This window comes from Girardinichthys multiradiatus, chromosome 1, assembly GCF_021462225.1.
Source record: "Girardinichthys multiradiatus isolate DD_20200921_A chromosome 1, DD_fGirMul_XY1, whole genome shotgun sequence".
In the NCBI taxonomy this organism is placed as follows: domain Eukaryota; kingdom Metazoa; phylum Chordata; class Actinopteri; order Cyprinodontiformes; family Goodeidae; genus Girardinichthys; species Girardinichthys multiradiatus.
The window spans coordinates 49,741,365-49,757,950 of record NC_061794.1 but is presented as its reverse complement, the minus strand read 5'-3'; the positions used below and the strand labels follow the sequence as shown (position 1 = coordinate 49,757,950).

The 16,586-nt window shown below is 42.9% G+C and overlaps 1 protein-coding gene across 2 annotated transcripts in view; it reads right to left on the bottom strand.

Moving 5' to 3' along the window:
- Nucleotides 1-16,586, bottom strand: part of bcap31 (B cell receptor associated protein 31) — a 40,018-nt gene that overhangs the window by 14,156 nt on the left and 9,276 nt on the right. For both annotated transcript variants that reach the window (XM_047382778.1, XM_047382838.1), the window contains exons 3-4: nucleotides 14,301-14,401; nucleotides 13,558-13,702 (exon numbers count right to left, since the gene is read on the bottom strand). In XM_047382778.1, the coding sequence (XP_047238734.1) occupies nucleotides 13,558-13,702; nucleotides 14,301-14,401 (246 nt within the window). The remainder of the gene's footprint in view (nucleotides 1-13,557; nucleotides 13,703-14,300; nucleotides 14,402-16,586) is intronic.

Genomic DNA, 16,586 nt, shown 5'->3' with positions numbered 1-16,586 from the left:
ACATGAACAAGGTCTGTCTGCAACATGGAAACATGAACAAGGTCGGTCTGCAGCATGGAAACATGAACAAGGTCTGTCTGTAGCATGGAAACATGAACAAGGTCTGTCTGCAGCATGGAAACATGAACAAGGTCTGTCTGTAGCATGGAAACATGAACAAGGTCGGTCTGTAGCATGGAAACATGAACAAGGTCGGTCTGGAACATGGAAACATGAACAAGGTCTGTCTGGAACATGGAAACATGAACAAGGTCGGTCTGCAACATGGAAACTTGAACAAGGTCGGTCTGGAACATGGAAACATGAACAAGGTCGGTCTGCAGCATGGAAACATGAACAAGGTCTGTCTGTAGCATGGAAACATGAACAAGGTCTGTCTGCAGCATGGAAACATGAACAAGGTCTGTCTGTAGCATGGAAACATGAACAAGGTCGGTCTGTAGCATGGAAACATGAACAAGGTTTGTCTGTAGCATGGAAACATGAACAAGGTCTGTCTGCAGCATGGAAACATGAACAAGGTCTGTCTGCAGCATGGAAACATGAACAAGGTCGGTCTGTAGCATGGAAACATGAACAAGGTCGGTCTGGAACATGGAAACATGAACAAGGTCGGTCTGTAGCATGGAAACATGAACAAGGTCGGTCTGGAACATGGAAACATGAACAAGGTCGGTCTGGAACATGGAAACATGAACAAGGTCGGTCTGTAGCATGGAAACATGAACAAGGTCTGTCTGTAGCATGGAAACATGAACAAGGTCGGTCTGTAGCATGGAAACATGAACAAGGTCTGTCTGGAACATGGAAACATGAACAAGGTCGGTCTGGAACATGGAAACATGAACAAGGTCTGTCTGGAACATGGAAACATGAACAAGGTCGGTCTGGAACATGGAAACATGAACAAGGTTGGTCTGTAGCATGGAAACATGAACAAGGTCTGTCTGGAACATGGAAACATGAACAAGGTCGGTCTGTAGCATGGAAACATGAACAAGGTCTGTCTGGAACATGGAAACATGAACAAGGTCTGTCTGGAACATGGAAACATGAACAAGGTCGGTCTGGAACATGGAAACATGAACAAGGTCGGTCTGTAGCATGGAAACATGAACAAGGTCTGTCTGGAACATGGAAACATGAACAAGGTCGGTCTGTAGCATGGAAACATGAACAAGGTCGGTCTGGAACATGGAAACATGAACAAGGTCTGTCTGGAACATGGAAACATGAACAAGGTCTGTCTGGAACATGGAAACATGAACAAGGTCTGTCTGGAACATGGAAACATGAACAAGGTCGGTCTGGAACATGGAAACATGAACAAGGTCGGTCTGTAGCATGGAAACATGAACAAGGTCTGTCTGGAACATGGAAACATGAACAAGGTCGGTCTGTAGCATGGAAACATGAACAAGGTCTGTCTGGAACATGGAAACATGAACAAGGTCTGTCTGGAACATGGAAACATGAACAAGGTCGGTCTGGAAAATGGAAACATGAACAAGGTCGGTCTGTAGCATGGAAACATGAACAAGGTCTGTCTGTAGCATGGAAACATGAACAAGGTCGGTCTGGAACATGGAAACATGAACAAGGTCTGTCTGGAACATGGAAACATGAACAAGGTCGGTCTGTAGCATGGAAACATGAACAAGGTCGGTCTGTAGCATGGAAACATGAACAAGGTCGGTCTGGAACATGGAAACATGAACAAGGTCTGTCTGTAGCATGGAAACATGAACAAGGTCTGTCTGTAGCATGGAAACATGAAAAAGGTCTGTCTGGAACATGGAAACATGAACAAGGTCGGTCTGCAGCATGGAAACATGAACAAGGTTTGTCTGGAACATGGAAACATGAACAAGGTCAGTCTGCAGCATGGAAACATGAACAAGGTCTGTCTGGAACATGGAAACATGAACAAGGTCTGTCTGGAACATGGAAACATGAACAAGGTCGGTCTGGAACATGGAAACATGAACAAGGTTGGTCTGTAGCATGGAAACATGAACAAGGTCTGTCTGGAACATGGAAACATGAACAAGGTCGGTCTGTAGCATGGAAACATGAACAAGGTCGGTCTGTAGCATGGAAACATGAACAAGGTCGGTCTGTAGCATGGAAACATGAACAAGGTCTGTCTGTAGCATGGAAACATGAACAAGGTCTGTCTGTAGCATGGAAACATGAACAAGGTCTGTCTGGAACATGGAAACATGAACAAGGTCGGTCTGGAACATGGAAACATGAACAAGGTCGGTCTGTAGCATGGAAACATGAACAAGGTCCGTCTGTAGCATGGAAACATGAACAAGGTCTGTCTGGAACATGGAAACATGAACAAGGTCTGTCTGGAACATGGAAACATGAACAAGGTCGGTCTGGAACATGGAAACATGAACAAGGTCGGTCTGTAGCATGGAAACATGAACAAGGTCGGTCTGTAGCATGGAAACATGAACAAGGTCTGTCTGTAGCATGGAAACATGAACAAGGTCGGTCTGTAGCATGGAAACATGAACAAGGTCTGTCTGGAACATGGAAACATGAACAAGGTCTGTCTGGAACATGGAAACATGAACAAGGTCTGTCTGGAACATGGAAACATGAACAAGGTCGGTCTGTAGCATGGAAACATGAACAAGGTCTGTCTGGAACATGGAAACATGAACAAGGTCTGTCTGGAACATGGAAACATGAACAAGGTCTGTCTGGAACATGGAAACATGAACAAGGTCTGTCTGGAACATGGAAACATGAACAAGGTCTGTCTGGAACATGGAAACATGAACAAGGTCTGTCTGGAACATGGAAACATGAACAAGGTCGGTCTGTAGCATGGAAACATGAACAAGGTCTGTCTGGAACATGGAAACATGAACAAGGTCTGTCTGGAACATGGAAACATGAACAAGGTCTGTCTGGAACATGGAAACATGAACAAGGTCTGTCTGGAACATGGAAACATGAACAAGGTCGGTCTGTAGCATGGAAACATGAACAAGGTCGGTCTGTAGCATGGAAACATGAACAAGGTCTGTCTGTAGCATGGAAACATGAACAAGGTCGGTCTGTAGCATGGAAACATGAACAAGGTCTGTCTGTAGCATGGAAACATGAACAAGGTCGGTCTGGAACATGGAAACATGAACAAGGTCTGTCTGGAACATGGAAACATGAACAAGGTCTGTCTGGAACATGGAAACATGAACAAGGTCTGTCTGGAACATGGAAACATGAACAAGGTCGGTCTGTAGCATGGAAACATGAACAAGGTCTGTCTGGAACATGGAAACATGAACAAGGTCTGTCTGGAACATGGAAACATGAACAAGGTCTGTCTGGAACATGGAAACATGAACAAGGTCTGTCTGGAACATGGAAACATGAACAAGGTCTGTCTGGAACATGGAAACATGAACAAGGTCTGTCTGGAACATGGAAACATGAACAAGGTCGGTCTGTAGCATGGAAACATGAACAAGGTCTGTCTGGAACATGGAAACATGAACAAGGTCTGTCTGGAACATGGAAACATGAACAAGGTCTGTCTGGAACATGGAAACATGAACAAGGTCTGTCTGGAACATGGAAACATGAACAAGGTCTGTCTGTAGCATGGAAACATGAACAAGGTCTGTCTGGAACATGGAAACATGAACAAGGTCGGTCTGGAACATGGAAACATGAACAAGGTCGGTCTGCAACATGGAAACATGAACAAGGTCTGTCTGGAACAAGGAAACATGAACAAGGTCGGTCTGCAACATGGAAACATGAACAAGGTCTGTCTGGAACATGGAAACATGAACAAGGTCGGTCTGGAACATGGAAACATGAACAAGGTCTGTCTGTAGCATGGAAACATGAACAAGGTCTGTCTGGAACATGGAAACATGAACAAGGTCTGTCTGTAGCATGGAAACATGAACAAGGTTTGTCTGGAACATGGAAACATGAACAAGGTCGGTCTGGAACATGGAAACATGAACAAGGTCGGTCTGCAACATGGAAACATGAACAAGGTCGGTCTGCAACATGGAAACATGAACAAGGTCTGTCTGTAGCATGGAAACATGAACAAGGTCTGTCTGGAACATGGAAACATGAACAAGGTCGGTCTGTAGCATGGAAACATGAACAAGGTCTGTCTGGAACATGGAAACATGAACAAGGTCGGTCTGGAACATGGAAACATGAACAAGGTCGGTCTGGAACATGGAAACATGAACAAGGTCGGTCTGGAACATGGAAACATGAACAAGGTCGGTCTGCAACATGGAAACTTGAACAAGGTCTGTCTGTAGCATGGAAACATGAACAAGGTCGGTCTGTAGCATGGAAACATGAACAAGGTCTGTCTGGAACATGGAAACATGAACAAGGTCTGTCTGGAACATGGAAACATGAACAAGGTCGGTCTGGAACATGGAAACATGAACAAGGTCGGTCTGTAGCATGGAAACATGAACAAGGTCGGTCTGTAGCATGGAAACATGAACAAGGTCTGTCTGGAACATGGAAACATGAACAAGGTCGGTCTGCAACATGGAAACATGAACAAGGTCGGTCTGGAACATGGAAACATGAACAAGGTCGGTCTGGAACATGGAAACATGAACAAGGTCTGTCTGGAACATGGAAACATGAACAAGGTCGGTCTGGAACATGGAAACATGAACAAGGTCGGTCTGTAGCATGGAAACATGAACAAGGTCGGTCTGTAGCATGGAAACATGAACAAGGTCTGTCTGTAGCATGGAAACATGAACAAGGTCGGTCTGTAGCATGGAAACATGAACAAGGTCTGTCTGGAACATGGAAACATGAACAAGGTCGGTCTGGAACATGGAAACATGAACAAGGTCGGTCTGGAACATGGAAACATGAACAAGGTCGGTCTGGAACATGGAAACATGAACAAGGTCGGTCTGGAACATGGAAACATGAACAAGGTCGGTCTGGAACATGGAAACATGAACAAGGTCGGTCTGGAACATGGAAACATGAACAAGGTCGGTCTGCAACATGGAAACATGAACAAGGTCTGTCTGTAGCATGGAAACATGAACAAGGTCCGTCTGGAACATGGAAACATGAACAAGGTCTGTCTGGAACATGGAAACATGAACAAGGTTTGTCTGCAACATGGAAACATGAACAAGGTCGGTCTGGAACATGGAAACATGAACAAGGTCTGTCTGGAACATGGAAACATGAACAAGGTCTGTCTGGAACATGGAAACATGAACAAGGTCGGTCTGGAACATGGAAACATGAACAAGGTCTGTCTGGAACATGGAAACATGAACAAGGTCTGTCTGGAACATGGAAACATGAACAAGGTCGGTCTGTAGCATGGAAACATGAACAAGGTCTGTCTGGAACATGGAAACATGAACAAGGTCTGTCTGGAACATGGAAACATGAACAAGGTCTGTCTGGAACATGGAAACATGAACAAGGTCGGTCTGCAACATGGAAACTTGAACAAGGTCGGTCTGGAACATGGAAACTTGAACAAGGTCGGTCTGTAGCATGGAAACATGAACAAGGTCGGTCTGTAGCATGGAAACATGAACAAGGTCTGTCTGGAACATGGAAACATGAACAAGGTCTGTCTGGAACATGGAAACATGAACAAGGTCGGTCTGGAACATGGAAACATGAACAAGGTCGGTCTGGAACATGGAAACATGAACAAGGTCGGTCTGGAACATGGAAACATGAACAAGGTCTGTCTGGAACATGGAAACATGAACAAGGTCTGTCTGTAGCATGGAAACATGAACAAGGTCTGTCTGGAACATGGAAACATGAACAAGGTCGGTCTGGAACATGGAAACATGAACAAGGTCGGTCTGGAACATGGAAACATGAACAAGGTCTGTCTGGAACATGGAAACATGAACAAGGTCTGTCTGTAGCATGGAAACATGAACAAGGTCGGTCTGCAACATGGAAACATGAACAAGGTCGGTCTGCAACATGGAAACATGAACAAGGTCGGTCTGGAACATGGAAACATGAACAAGGTCGGTCTGCGACATGGAAACTTGAACAAGGTCGGTCTGGAACATGGAAACTTGAACAAGGTCGGTCTGTAGCATGGAAACATGAACAAGGTCGGTCTGTAGCATGGAAACATGAACAAGGTCTGTCTGGAACATGGAAACATGAACAAGGTCTGTCTGGAACATGGAAACATGAACAAGGTCGGTCTGGAACATGGAAACATGAACAAGGTCGGTCTGGAACATGGAAACATGAACAAGGTCGGTCTGGAACATGGAAACATGAACAAGGTCGGTCTGGAACATGGAAACATGAACAAGGTCGGTCTGGAACATGGAAACATGAACAAGGTCTGTCTGGAACATGGAAACATGAACAAGGTCTGTCTGTAGCATGGAAACATGAACAGAGCACCATACCGCAGTCCTACAGTTTAAATCCAAACAACTGATCTTCATTAAGCAGGAACAGTATAAACTGGTCTCTCAGAAATTAACCTTGGTTTATGTAATGCTGTCAGTTTTTACTGACAAGCTTCCTCAACTGTCAGTCAAACACTAAAAACCTGAAACAGTCCAAGTAGTGGGTGTTTGTCCAGAGCATGGTCTATATCTGATGTTCTGTACAAATAACAATGGCCAATAGGCCACATATACAATATACCAGCAGGAAGATCATTTCAGCAATAAAATATCCATATCACATGTATCTAATATAGGGTGGAAAGGCACAATGGGGCACATTTAGCCAGTTCCTAACTCTAGAGGTTTAAAATCTGTTATCAGTTTTATTGGTCCAAGTGAAGCTTCCTGTAATAGGACACTGACTGTCCAGATGTTGTTCTAATAATGAACAGACTGTTGTTGACCCCACAGAACAGTTCTGGTGCCGATTTATTTAAACATTTAGGCATACGGAAAGGTTTCAAGTGTAATAAGTGATCATCTTCCCCTGGTGTGTGTGTGGGGTGGGGAATGCACGTCCCACACACACCCAGCGCTGTGCTGACAGACAATGATGTAACAGTGACTAACAGGAAGGGAGAGGCTGGGTAACCGTCACCTTCAGCCTGTAGCTGCTGGACACCACGGTTCCTTTTCAAGCCTGTCTGTGGAGATGGAAGAAGACCATTTAATTGTTTTAACCTAAAACACACTTTTTAGCTATAAAATTGTTTCCATGCCTTCATATCTGACCATTTTCCCTCATACAGTATCAGCAGACCAGCAGATCCATTAGGTTGATCTTGGGTCGAAGGCCAGGGACTAAAAGTATGTTTTTAAACAAGACTAAAAAGCAGTGGCAGAGGGAGCCTTTCTGACATGCAGCGGTATCATTCCACAGCTTTGGGCCTTTAACTGATAAGGCGCTGTCACCTCTGAGTTTGTATTATGTGCTTGGGACCAGTAAAAGTATCTCATCTGCTGGTCTCAGAGAGCGCTGTGGGAAATATGGCTCCAGCAGGTCAGAGAGGTAAGAGCCAGCAGAACTGTTGAGACATTTCAAACATTTAAAATGTTTTCAGTAGACAGCATGTATAACTGTTTCAAGGTTTCTAGAAGACAGTGTGGGCTTCAACTGGAAAAAGCAGGATTTAACAATTGGTTTTACATGACTATTTAGTTTCATGGGGGGGTCAATTTTCACAGGTTAGTGAGTGTTTCTCAAACAAGGCCAGAGAAGAAAGGTTGATGTTCATGGAAAAAGCATGACTTCAGTCATCTTTGCTCTAAAATTCAAGAAATATAAAGCCATCCAATTCCAGGGCGCATATTCCCAGAGAATCCAAAGCCTGAAAGTAGCTCCTAGTGACGTCATTCTAAGAATTTCCCTGGTTTAGATAAAAGTTATTCATGAAGCATCTTCAGAGAGCTCCTAACGTGAGGAGATGTTCAGAGCAGTGAGGAGGACCTTTAGTGAACCTAAGAGTGTCTGAAGCAGAGAAGATGGAGGAAAGACAGAGAGAAAGGAGAGATCTTCTCCTCCAATGAACAACAGTAAATGAATAAAACGCTACCAGCTCCATGGTGCAGAGATCCACCTCCTAAACAGTCGAGTCAATGAGAACAGAAACTTCTAGAACATTCATATAATTATTAATATAGAGATAAGATTCACTTTATCATCCCTCTAGGAGGAAATGAAATAGTTTCAGCAGCAGGACAGGTTAAAGGTCAACCTCTAGTAAGATGATACTAGGAAGGATCAATAAATACTAGAAACAATAATTAATAACCATGAATAAAAAGTGAACAAAAAGTTCTCTGGTGCTGCTATCTCCTCTCTAACTTCTGAATGCAGCAGGAACCAGAGCTGCTCACATTCCAGGCTGGTGCTGAAAGCAGAGGGAACGACGCATTGATCTACTGGGAATGTCTGTTGGTTCCCACCGTGATCCCAGAACCAAATCTACCTTTAACACTCCTCTCTTCTCCTCCACCAGCAGGCTCTGCTCCTCTGTTCACTTCGCTTTTCTCCACCTTTTTGTTTTGGTTGTTTTGCCAAACCAAACCTCATTAATCGAGAAGGAGATCCCAGGAAAACGCTGAATTTAATATTAATATGAAATGAATTAATATGAAATAGATGCAGAATGACAGAACGACCAGCATGCAGAGTAAACGTAATAAGCAAATCAAAATAATGAGCATGTAAATTAGCTACATTCAAACATGATGCTGAGCGACAATTAATTATGCTAAGTTTATTATTTACAGACCTTACAGAGAAATCAGAATCGGCTAAAATCGTTATACGAAAATCAGTCAAAAAGCCTCAAGCAGCTCACGTGTAGAAATAAATGCAGCCATGTAAACGCTTTCTGCTTCTCTAACAATCTTCTGGGAGAAAAGTCACTTTCTGATCCAAATCGATTCTACAGACAGAGTTGACTTCAAGTGATGCCCTGAGGGCTCTCGACACTGAAAGCTGGTCCAAAGAGTGTGAAGCAGAACATCAGGGTGAATTACTTCTCCAGCTCTCCTTGGATGCAAAGTGGGAACTTGAACCTCTGCTATGGTGCTTCTGAGCGTTGTTAACTGATTTCTGCATAAAACACAGCAATCATCTAAATAAAGATAAAGGAATATTCCAACACTTCATTCCCAGATGTCCAGCCACATTCATCACAATGTAGATATGTGAGGAGGATAAAAGTCATGTTGCTGTGATCATGATTAGAGAGGGATGCTGTAGTAAACCATCTTATGTAGTTTCCTGCCTGCTGCTCAGGTTTGGTCCTAAAGTTGCTGAATTTTAACCCAATGTGTCCCAGAAAATGTTTAAATCCCTTCACTGGCCAACATCAGATCAAACTAAAATAAATAACTAAAACTAAAATATTATTCTTATGAATGATTTTCAACAGCTATGCTGAATGTAGTTTAATTTAAAGTCTTGTACAGGTCCTTCTCAAAATATTAGCATATTGTGATAAAGTTCATTATTTTCCATAATGTCATGATGAAAATTTAACATTCATATATTTTAGATTCATTGCACACTAACTGAAATATTTCAGGTCTTTTATTGTCTTAATACGGATGATTTTGGCATACAGCTCATGAAAACCCAAAATTCCTATCTCACAAAATTAGCATATCATTAAAAGGGTCTCTAAACGAGCTATGAACCTAATCATCTGAATCAACGAGTTAACTCTAAACACCTGCAAAAGATTCCTGAGGCCTTTAAAACTCCCAGCCCGGTTCATCACTCAAAACCCCAATCATGGGTAAGACTGCCGACCTGACTGCTGTCCAGAACGCCACTATTGACACCCTCAAGCAAGAGGGTAAGACACAGAAAGAAATTTCTGAACGAATAGGCTGTTCCCAGAGTGCTGTATCAAGGCACCTCAGTGGGAAGTCTGTGGGAAGGAAAAAGTGTGGCAGAAAACGCTGCACAACGAGAAGAGGTGACCGGACCCTGAGGAAGATTGTGGAGAAGGGCCGATTCCAGATCTTGGGGGACCTGCGGAAGCAGTGGACTGAGTCTGGAGTAGAAACATCCAGAGCCACCGTGCACAGGCGTGTGCAGGAAATGGGCTACAGGTGCCGCATTCCCCAGACCTGGGCTACAGAGAAGCAGCACTGGACTGTTGCTCAGTGGTCCAAAGTACTTTTTTCAGATGAAAGCAAATTCTGCATGTCATTCGGAAATCAAGGTGCCAGAGTCTGGAGGAAGACTGGGGAGAAGGAAATGCCAAAATGCCAGAAGTCCAGTGTCAAGTACCCACAGTCAGTGATGGTCTGGGGTGCCGTGTCAGCTGCTGGTGTTGGTCCACTGTGTTTTATCAAGGGCAGGGTCAATGTAGCTAGCTATCAGGAGATTTTGGAGCACTTCATGCTTCCATCTGCTGAAAAGCTTTATGGAGATGAAGATTTCATTTTTCAGCACGACCTGGCACCTGCTCACAGTGCCAAAACCACTGGTAAATGGTTTACTGACCATGGTATCACTGTGCTCAATTGGCCTGCCAACTCTCCTGACCTGAACCCCATAGAGAATCTGTGGGATATTGTGAAGAGAACGTTGAGAGACTCAAGACCCAACACTCTGGATGAGCTAAAGGCCGCTATCGAAGCATCCTGGGCCTCCATAAGACCTCAGCAGTGCCACAGGCTGATTGCCTCCATGCCACGCCGCTTTGAAGCAGTCATTTCTGCAAAAGGATTCCCGACCAAGTATTGAGTGCATAACTGTACATGATTATTTGAAGGTTGACATTTTTTGTATTAAAAACACTTTTCTTTTATTGGTCGGATGAAATATGCTAATTTTGTGAGATAGGAATTTTGGGTTTTCATGAGCTGTTTGCCAAAATCATCCGTATTAAGACAATAAAAGACCTGAAATATTTCAGTTAGTGTGCAATGAATCTAAAATATATGAATGTTAAATTTTCATCATGACATTATGGAAAATAATGAACTTTATCACAATATGCTAATATTTTGAGAAGGACCTGTATGTGCAGTAGAGCCGAGCAGCTGGAGATAAATTTACCTCCTCAGTGAAGTCACCAGGAGGCCACCATCAGCATCAGGTGACACCAAAGCTGTGAACATGTGCAGGTTGTACATATCTGCCCGGTGATGCATTCAGGGACTTTTTGGCAGCCTGAACTTTATTTGTGATGCATGTTTACTCACTCTCATTCGGCTACAGCTGCTATTTTTAAAGGAGTCAAATCGAGTCCCGGCAGCAGTGAATGTCCAAACATAGAGCGGTCGCTCTCTGACCCGACTTGCATCGCCACATGTCTCTGGGTTCTGCAGGTTCCTCTGCTCCACCTCTGAATGTATGTAAAACTGACCTCTTTATGAAGAAGGCAAGCTGCTAATGCTTTTAGCTCTGTGGAGCTGTTAGGACCAGTGTCCCTTATTGCAAGTACAGAGACGACTTGAAATATTCTGAGCATATTTAGACAACACCTTACATCCAATAAAGACATTTACACACAGAAATGTCAGTTTATCTGAGTCGACGGTTCAGTCTTCACCGTTTTCTTCCAGTCATTGTCTTTTAAGATCAGAACACAGGTGAAAGTGTTGGAACTACTTTTAATGGCGGATGAATCAATGTTTGATGCAGTAATGTGTCTGGTTACATGGAACTTGATCCAAATAAATGGCATATCACACACAGCAGCAGGCTGGCTCACTGAAGTAAAATAAAGGTTATAGGTCAGAGGAACCACTTTATCAGGATCCTTCCCTAAACTGGAAGCCTGATCCATCTCATTCCCAACAGGACTGTAGCAAACTGCAGCGGGAATGAAAGGGTTTCCTCAGCTCTGATCCAAATATGGTCTTCAGTAACTTCACAGACCTGAAATAATCCGAGCAGCTGCCGGAGCCCCAGCTTTTCCACCAGCCACGTCTCCCCTTCTTGGCTGAGACTGTTAATTCCTGAATCACAGCCACACAGAGAAACCTGGAACGCTGGAGAACTTCCTCCTAAACTAGTGTTACAGCAGCTGCTGGATCACATGTCGCATCACTTCAGTGAGTCACACAGCAGCTGAGGAGCAGGATGGGCCAGCGCTGCTGCTGCTGACCCCTGCTGGCAGTCTGCAGAAATCCATTCATTCTTTTTTATTAACTAAAAAACATCTGGAACGGTTCTCTTTCCAATTTCCTTTCAATTTGATCATGAAGCCAAGAGCTGAGATGTTTCATCTCATCCATTCATGTATTTCAGGCCAAGACACCTTCCCGAAAGAGTCATTCAGATTCTAACACTTTATAACAATAGATAATGGGTTAATAAAGTTGAAACCAGATATTTACATCCACTGTTTAAAAGAGAAACTTCATTTCTTCTTGCTGTCTGACATTAAACCTGGTTCAGGTCCGTTCGGGTCAACATTATTTCTCTTTGCTAAATGTTAGAATAATGAGAGAAGTTTCCATCCATCTCAGTATTTGGTAGAATGTTCCTTTAAACTGTTGTCTTAAACTATTTAATTCAATTCAGATTTATTTATACAGTATAACAAATGTCGTCTCAAGTCTCTTCACAAAGGGTTTGAATGGTGCAGGTTGTTGGGGAGGTTAGATTAAACTACTGAGTGTCAAGAGTTTGGACATTTTAGAACGAGCTATGTGTAGCTGTACTAAGTAAAATAATACACTGATAAAGTTTATCCATCTAGAGCCCACTGATGGTCATTGTTATACTAAAAACCACAAGGATTGGGATACCTCCCTCTGTCAGACTGATTATAACCATTGGAAAAGAGAAGGGGTCATACAGGTAGCAGAAATGGAGGGTATGTGAGGGCTACATCTAAAGATGAGCCTCCATTCAAATCATCTCATAATTTCAAAAATCAATCTTGAAGAGAGCAATAAATGTTGTCTCTCATTATTGTGACATTAAGACAACTCAGGTTTATTAGTATTGGACATTTCAGCAACAAGACAATTCAAAGTGCTTCACATAAGGACATGACAGCCTCCTCAAGAAAGTAAAGTGGACTACAGACTGAAATTAATGACTTCAACTATTTGTAAAATTGTAAGACGAAACGAACCCCCTGCAGGAAAATCTAAATCTTTAACCCATTCATCGATGCCCTCTGCACTTTTTGCTTCATATGTTTTCACCATAAAACCAAAGGTTTCTCCTGGGTGGAGGAGGCAACTCCTTAGAACTGTTCTGACCCATTACGCGTCTCAATAATGGGGGAACATTGCTTTTAAAACTGGCCCACGTCTGGACCAAGACTCAGAGACTTCCTGGTGCTCTGTACCTTCCTCCTAACTTCTTCTTTGATTATGACACTGGTTCCGGGGTCAAAGGTCAGAGTTAAAGGGTTTAAACTGATGATGTCACAGCCGCACAACCTATCACAAATATAATCGTTGTGTACAATACTGATTGCAGTGGATCCTCATGCTGGCTCAGAGGACTGGCTCCAAGATGTTCTGGGTCAGAGTGCATGATCATCAGAATGACTGATGAAGAGGAGCAAGAACATCGTGTGTGTGTGTGTGTGTGTGTGTGTGTGTGTGTGTGTGTGTGTCTTACAGGCAGAGCAGCAGGGCGAAGCCAGCGATGTACTCATTTCTCTGAGCTCTGAACAGCTTCATGTGGATGTGTTCGATGGCCGTCGGGTTGTTGGTCACGTCCACCTTGTCCGTCACGCTGTACTTCCTGACTTCACGAAACGCATCTGGCACACACACACACACACACACACACACACACACACACAAACAGACTAAACAACCTGGTACAAAACAAGACCTTAAGTCCAACTTGTTGCTGCCGAGATCATCTTCACTACTAAGCTGAATACGATTTTAGGAAAAAAGGTGACTGCTAACCCAACATTCCCAGACCTGCTAGATCTGTTCCTTTAGGAGGACACAATGGACCCATGAACCTGGAGAGACCTAAGTGGTTCTAGTCTGAGGATGTTGGATGAACTAGTACATCGCAATGAGGAACAGCAGTGAGTTAAACTGACAACATGAAGAAAGGCTCCTTTTTAACTGGATGCAGCAAGATGGAGCTTCATACTTCAACCTGTGATTCTGCTGATTTCTGTATTTTCTCAGTTTGAAATAGAACCTTCATGTGATTCTAATTGTAGCAGGATGCAGAAAACACTAGATCATGTGAATGGAGCTGAACCCGGATAATTTATCCCAACATGACTGAAATATAGACCAGAAGAGCCCAGCTGCCGGAAAGAAACAGAACCATTTCAGGTAGAGACAAACTCCAAGCAGCCGCTTCATAAAAAAACCAAATCCCAGCTGACGTACCGATGAGGAGGAAGACGAGGATAGCGATGGCCACCATGAACCAAGTGTTTCCATACAGAGCGATTGTCTGCACCACCCGAGACTTGAAGATCTTGCTCCATCTGAACAAAACACATTTATAGACAATTATATTTTATACAAATACGTACATATGGATTTCTGCTTGAGCTCATCCTGACTAATCCCAAAAAAAACAAAAAACTTTAAGAAACGTATAAACAGAATTTCCTCTTCATGCAGGAAGCTAAAAACAGCTGAGTCATGAGTTATGCTGGGTACAATAGTCATTAGCACAAAGGATGTAAAGCAAAGAAGACGAGGCTCACCCATGGGGCAGTTTGGTCAGGTTTCAATCCAGTTTAAAATGATCTCACAGTTCAAGTGATCTATTCAATTCAATTCAATTCAGTTTATTTATATAGCTCCAATTCACAACACATGTCGTCTCAAGGTTCTTCACAACAGTCAGGTTCATTCATTCCTATTAATCGTAACCATTGAACAGTTCAGTCAGATTCAGTTATTTATTCAAATTGGATAAAAAGTTTTTCTATCTAAGGAAACCCAGCAGATTGCATCCAGTCAGTGACTTGCAGCATTCACTCCTCCTGGATGAGCATGTAGAGACAGTGGACAGTCACTGGTGTTGACTTTGCAGCAATCCCTCATACTGAGCATGCATGTAGCGACAGTGGAGAGGAAAAACTCCCTTTTAACAGGAAGAAACCTCCAGCAGAACCAGAACCAGGCTCAGTGTGAGCGGCCATCTGCCACGACCGACTGGGGGTTTGAGAGAACAGAGCAGAGACACAAAGAGAACAAAGAAGCACTGATCCAGGAGTACTTTCTATGGGAAGGAAAAGTAAATGTTAATGGATGTAGCTCCTTTAGTCGTTTCATCTAGAAAGAAAGAACAGATAAACTCTGAGCCAGTTTTCAAGATTAGAGTCTGAAAGAGAGAACATAGAGTTAGTTACAGTAGAAGCTCAGTCAGTAGCCATGTCTAGGAGAGAGAAAGGGTTAAACACTGAAAGACAGGGCCATGTGGATCATCTGTAGAAGGTGAGCATTAAGTTGTTGCCAGCAGAAGCTTGGATGATGCCCCTCTCCAGAAAGGTGTCACAAGTAGACACAGAGTCAGGCCAGGTGTAGCTTCTAGGAAGAGAAAAGAGAACAAAGTTAAAAACTGAAATAACAGCAAATAATGCAAAATTGGAGAGTAGTATGAGAATGTAGCGAAGAGGGTGAAAGTGGTCATTATGTCCTCCAGCAGCCTAAGCCTATAGCAGCATAACTACACAGATAGTTTAGGATAAACTAAGCCACTGTAACTATAAGCTTTATCAAAAAGGAAAGTTTTAAGCCTAGCCTTAAAAGTAGACAGGGTGTCTGCCTCACGGACTAAAACTGGGAGCTGGTTCCACAGGAGAGGAGCCTGATAACTAAAGGATCTGCCTCCCATTCTACTTCTAGAGACTCTAGGAACCACCAGTAAACCTGCAGTCTGAGAATGAAGTGCTCTGTTAGGAACATATGGACCAATCAGATCTCTGATGTATGATGGAGCTAGATCATTAAGGGCTTTATATGTGAGGAGGAGAATTTTAAATTCTATTCTGGATTTAACAGGGAGCCAATGAAGGGAAGCTAAAATAGGAGAAATATGATCTCTCTTTAATTTTCATCAGAACTCTTGCTGCAGCATTTTGAATCAGCTGAAGGCTTTTAACTGCATTTTGTGGACATCCTGATAGTAAAGAATTACAATAGTCCAGCCTTGAAGTAACAAATGCATGGACTAGTTTTTCAGCGTCACTCCTGGACAGGATATTTCTAATTTTGGCAATGTTCTGGAGACGAAAGAAGGAAATCCTAGAAACCTGTTTAATATGGGATTTAAATGACATGTCCTGGTCAAAAATAACACCAAGGTTTTTTACTTTATTACCGCAGGTCAATTTAATGCCATCCAGGTTAAGTGATTGACTAAGCAGTTTCTTTTTTAAAGACTCCGGTCCAAAGACAACAACTTCTGTCTTGTCTGAATTTAGAAACAGAAAATTTAAAGTCATCCAAGTTTTTATATCTTCAAGACCTGCTTGTAGTCTATCTAACTGGTTGGGTTCATCAGGATTTATGGATAAGTAAAGCTGAGTATCATCAGCGTAACAGTGAAAACTTATCCCATGCTGCCTGATAATTTGACCTATTGGAAGCATATACAGTACAGACCAAAGGTTTGGACACACCTTCTCATTCAAAGAGTTTTCTTTATTTTCATGACTA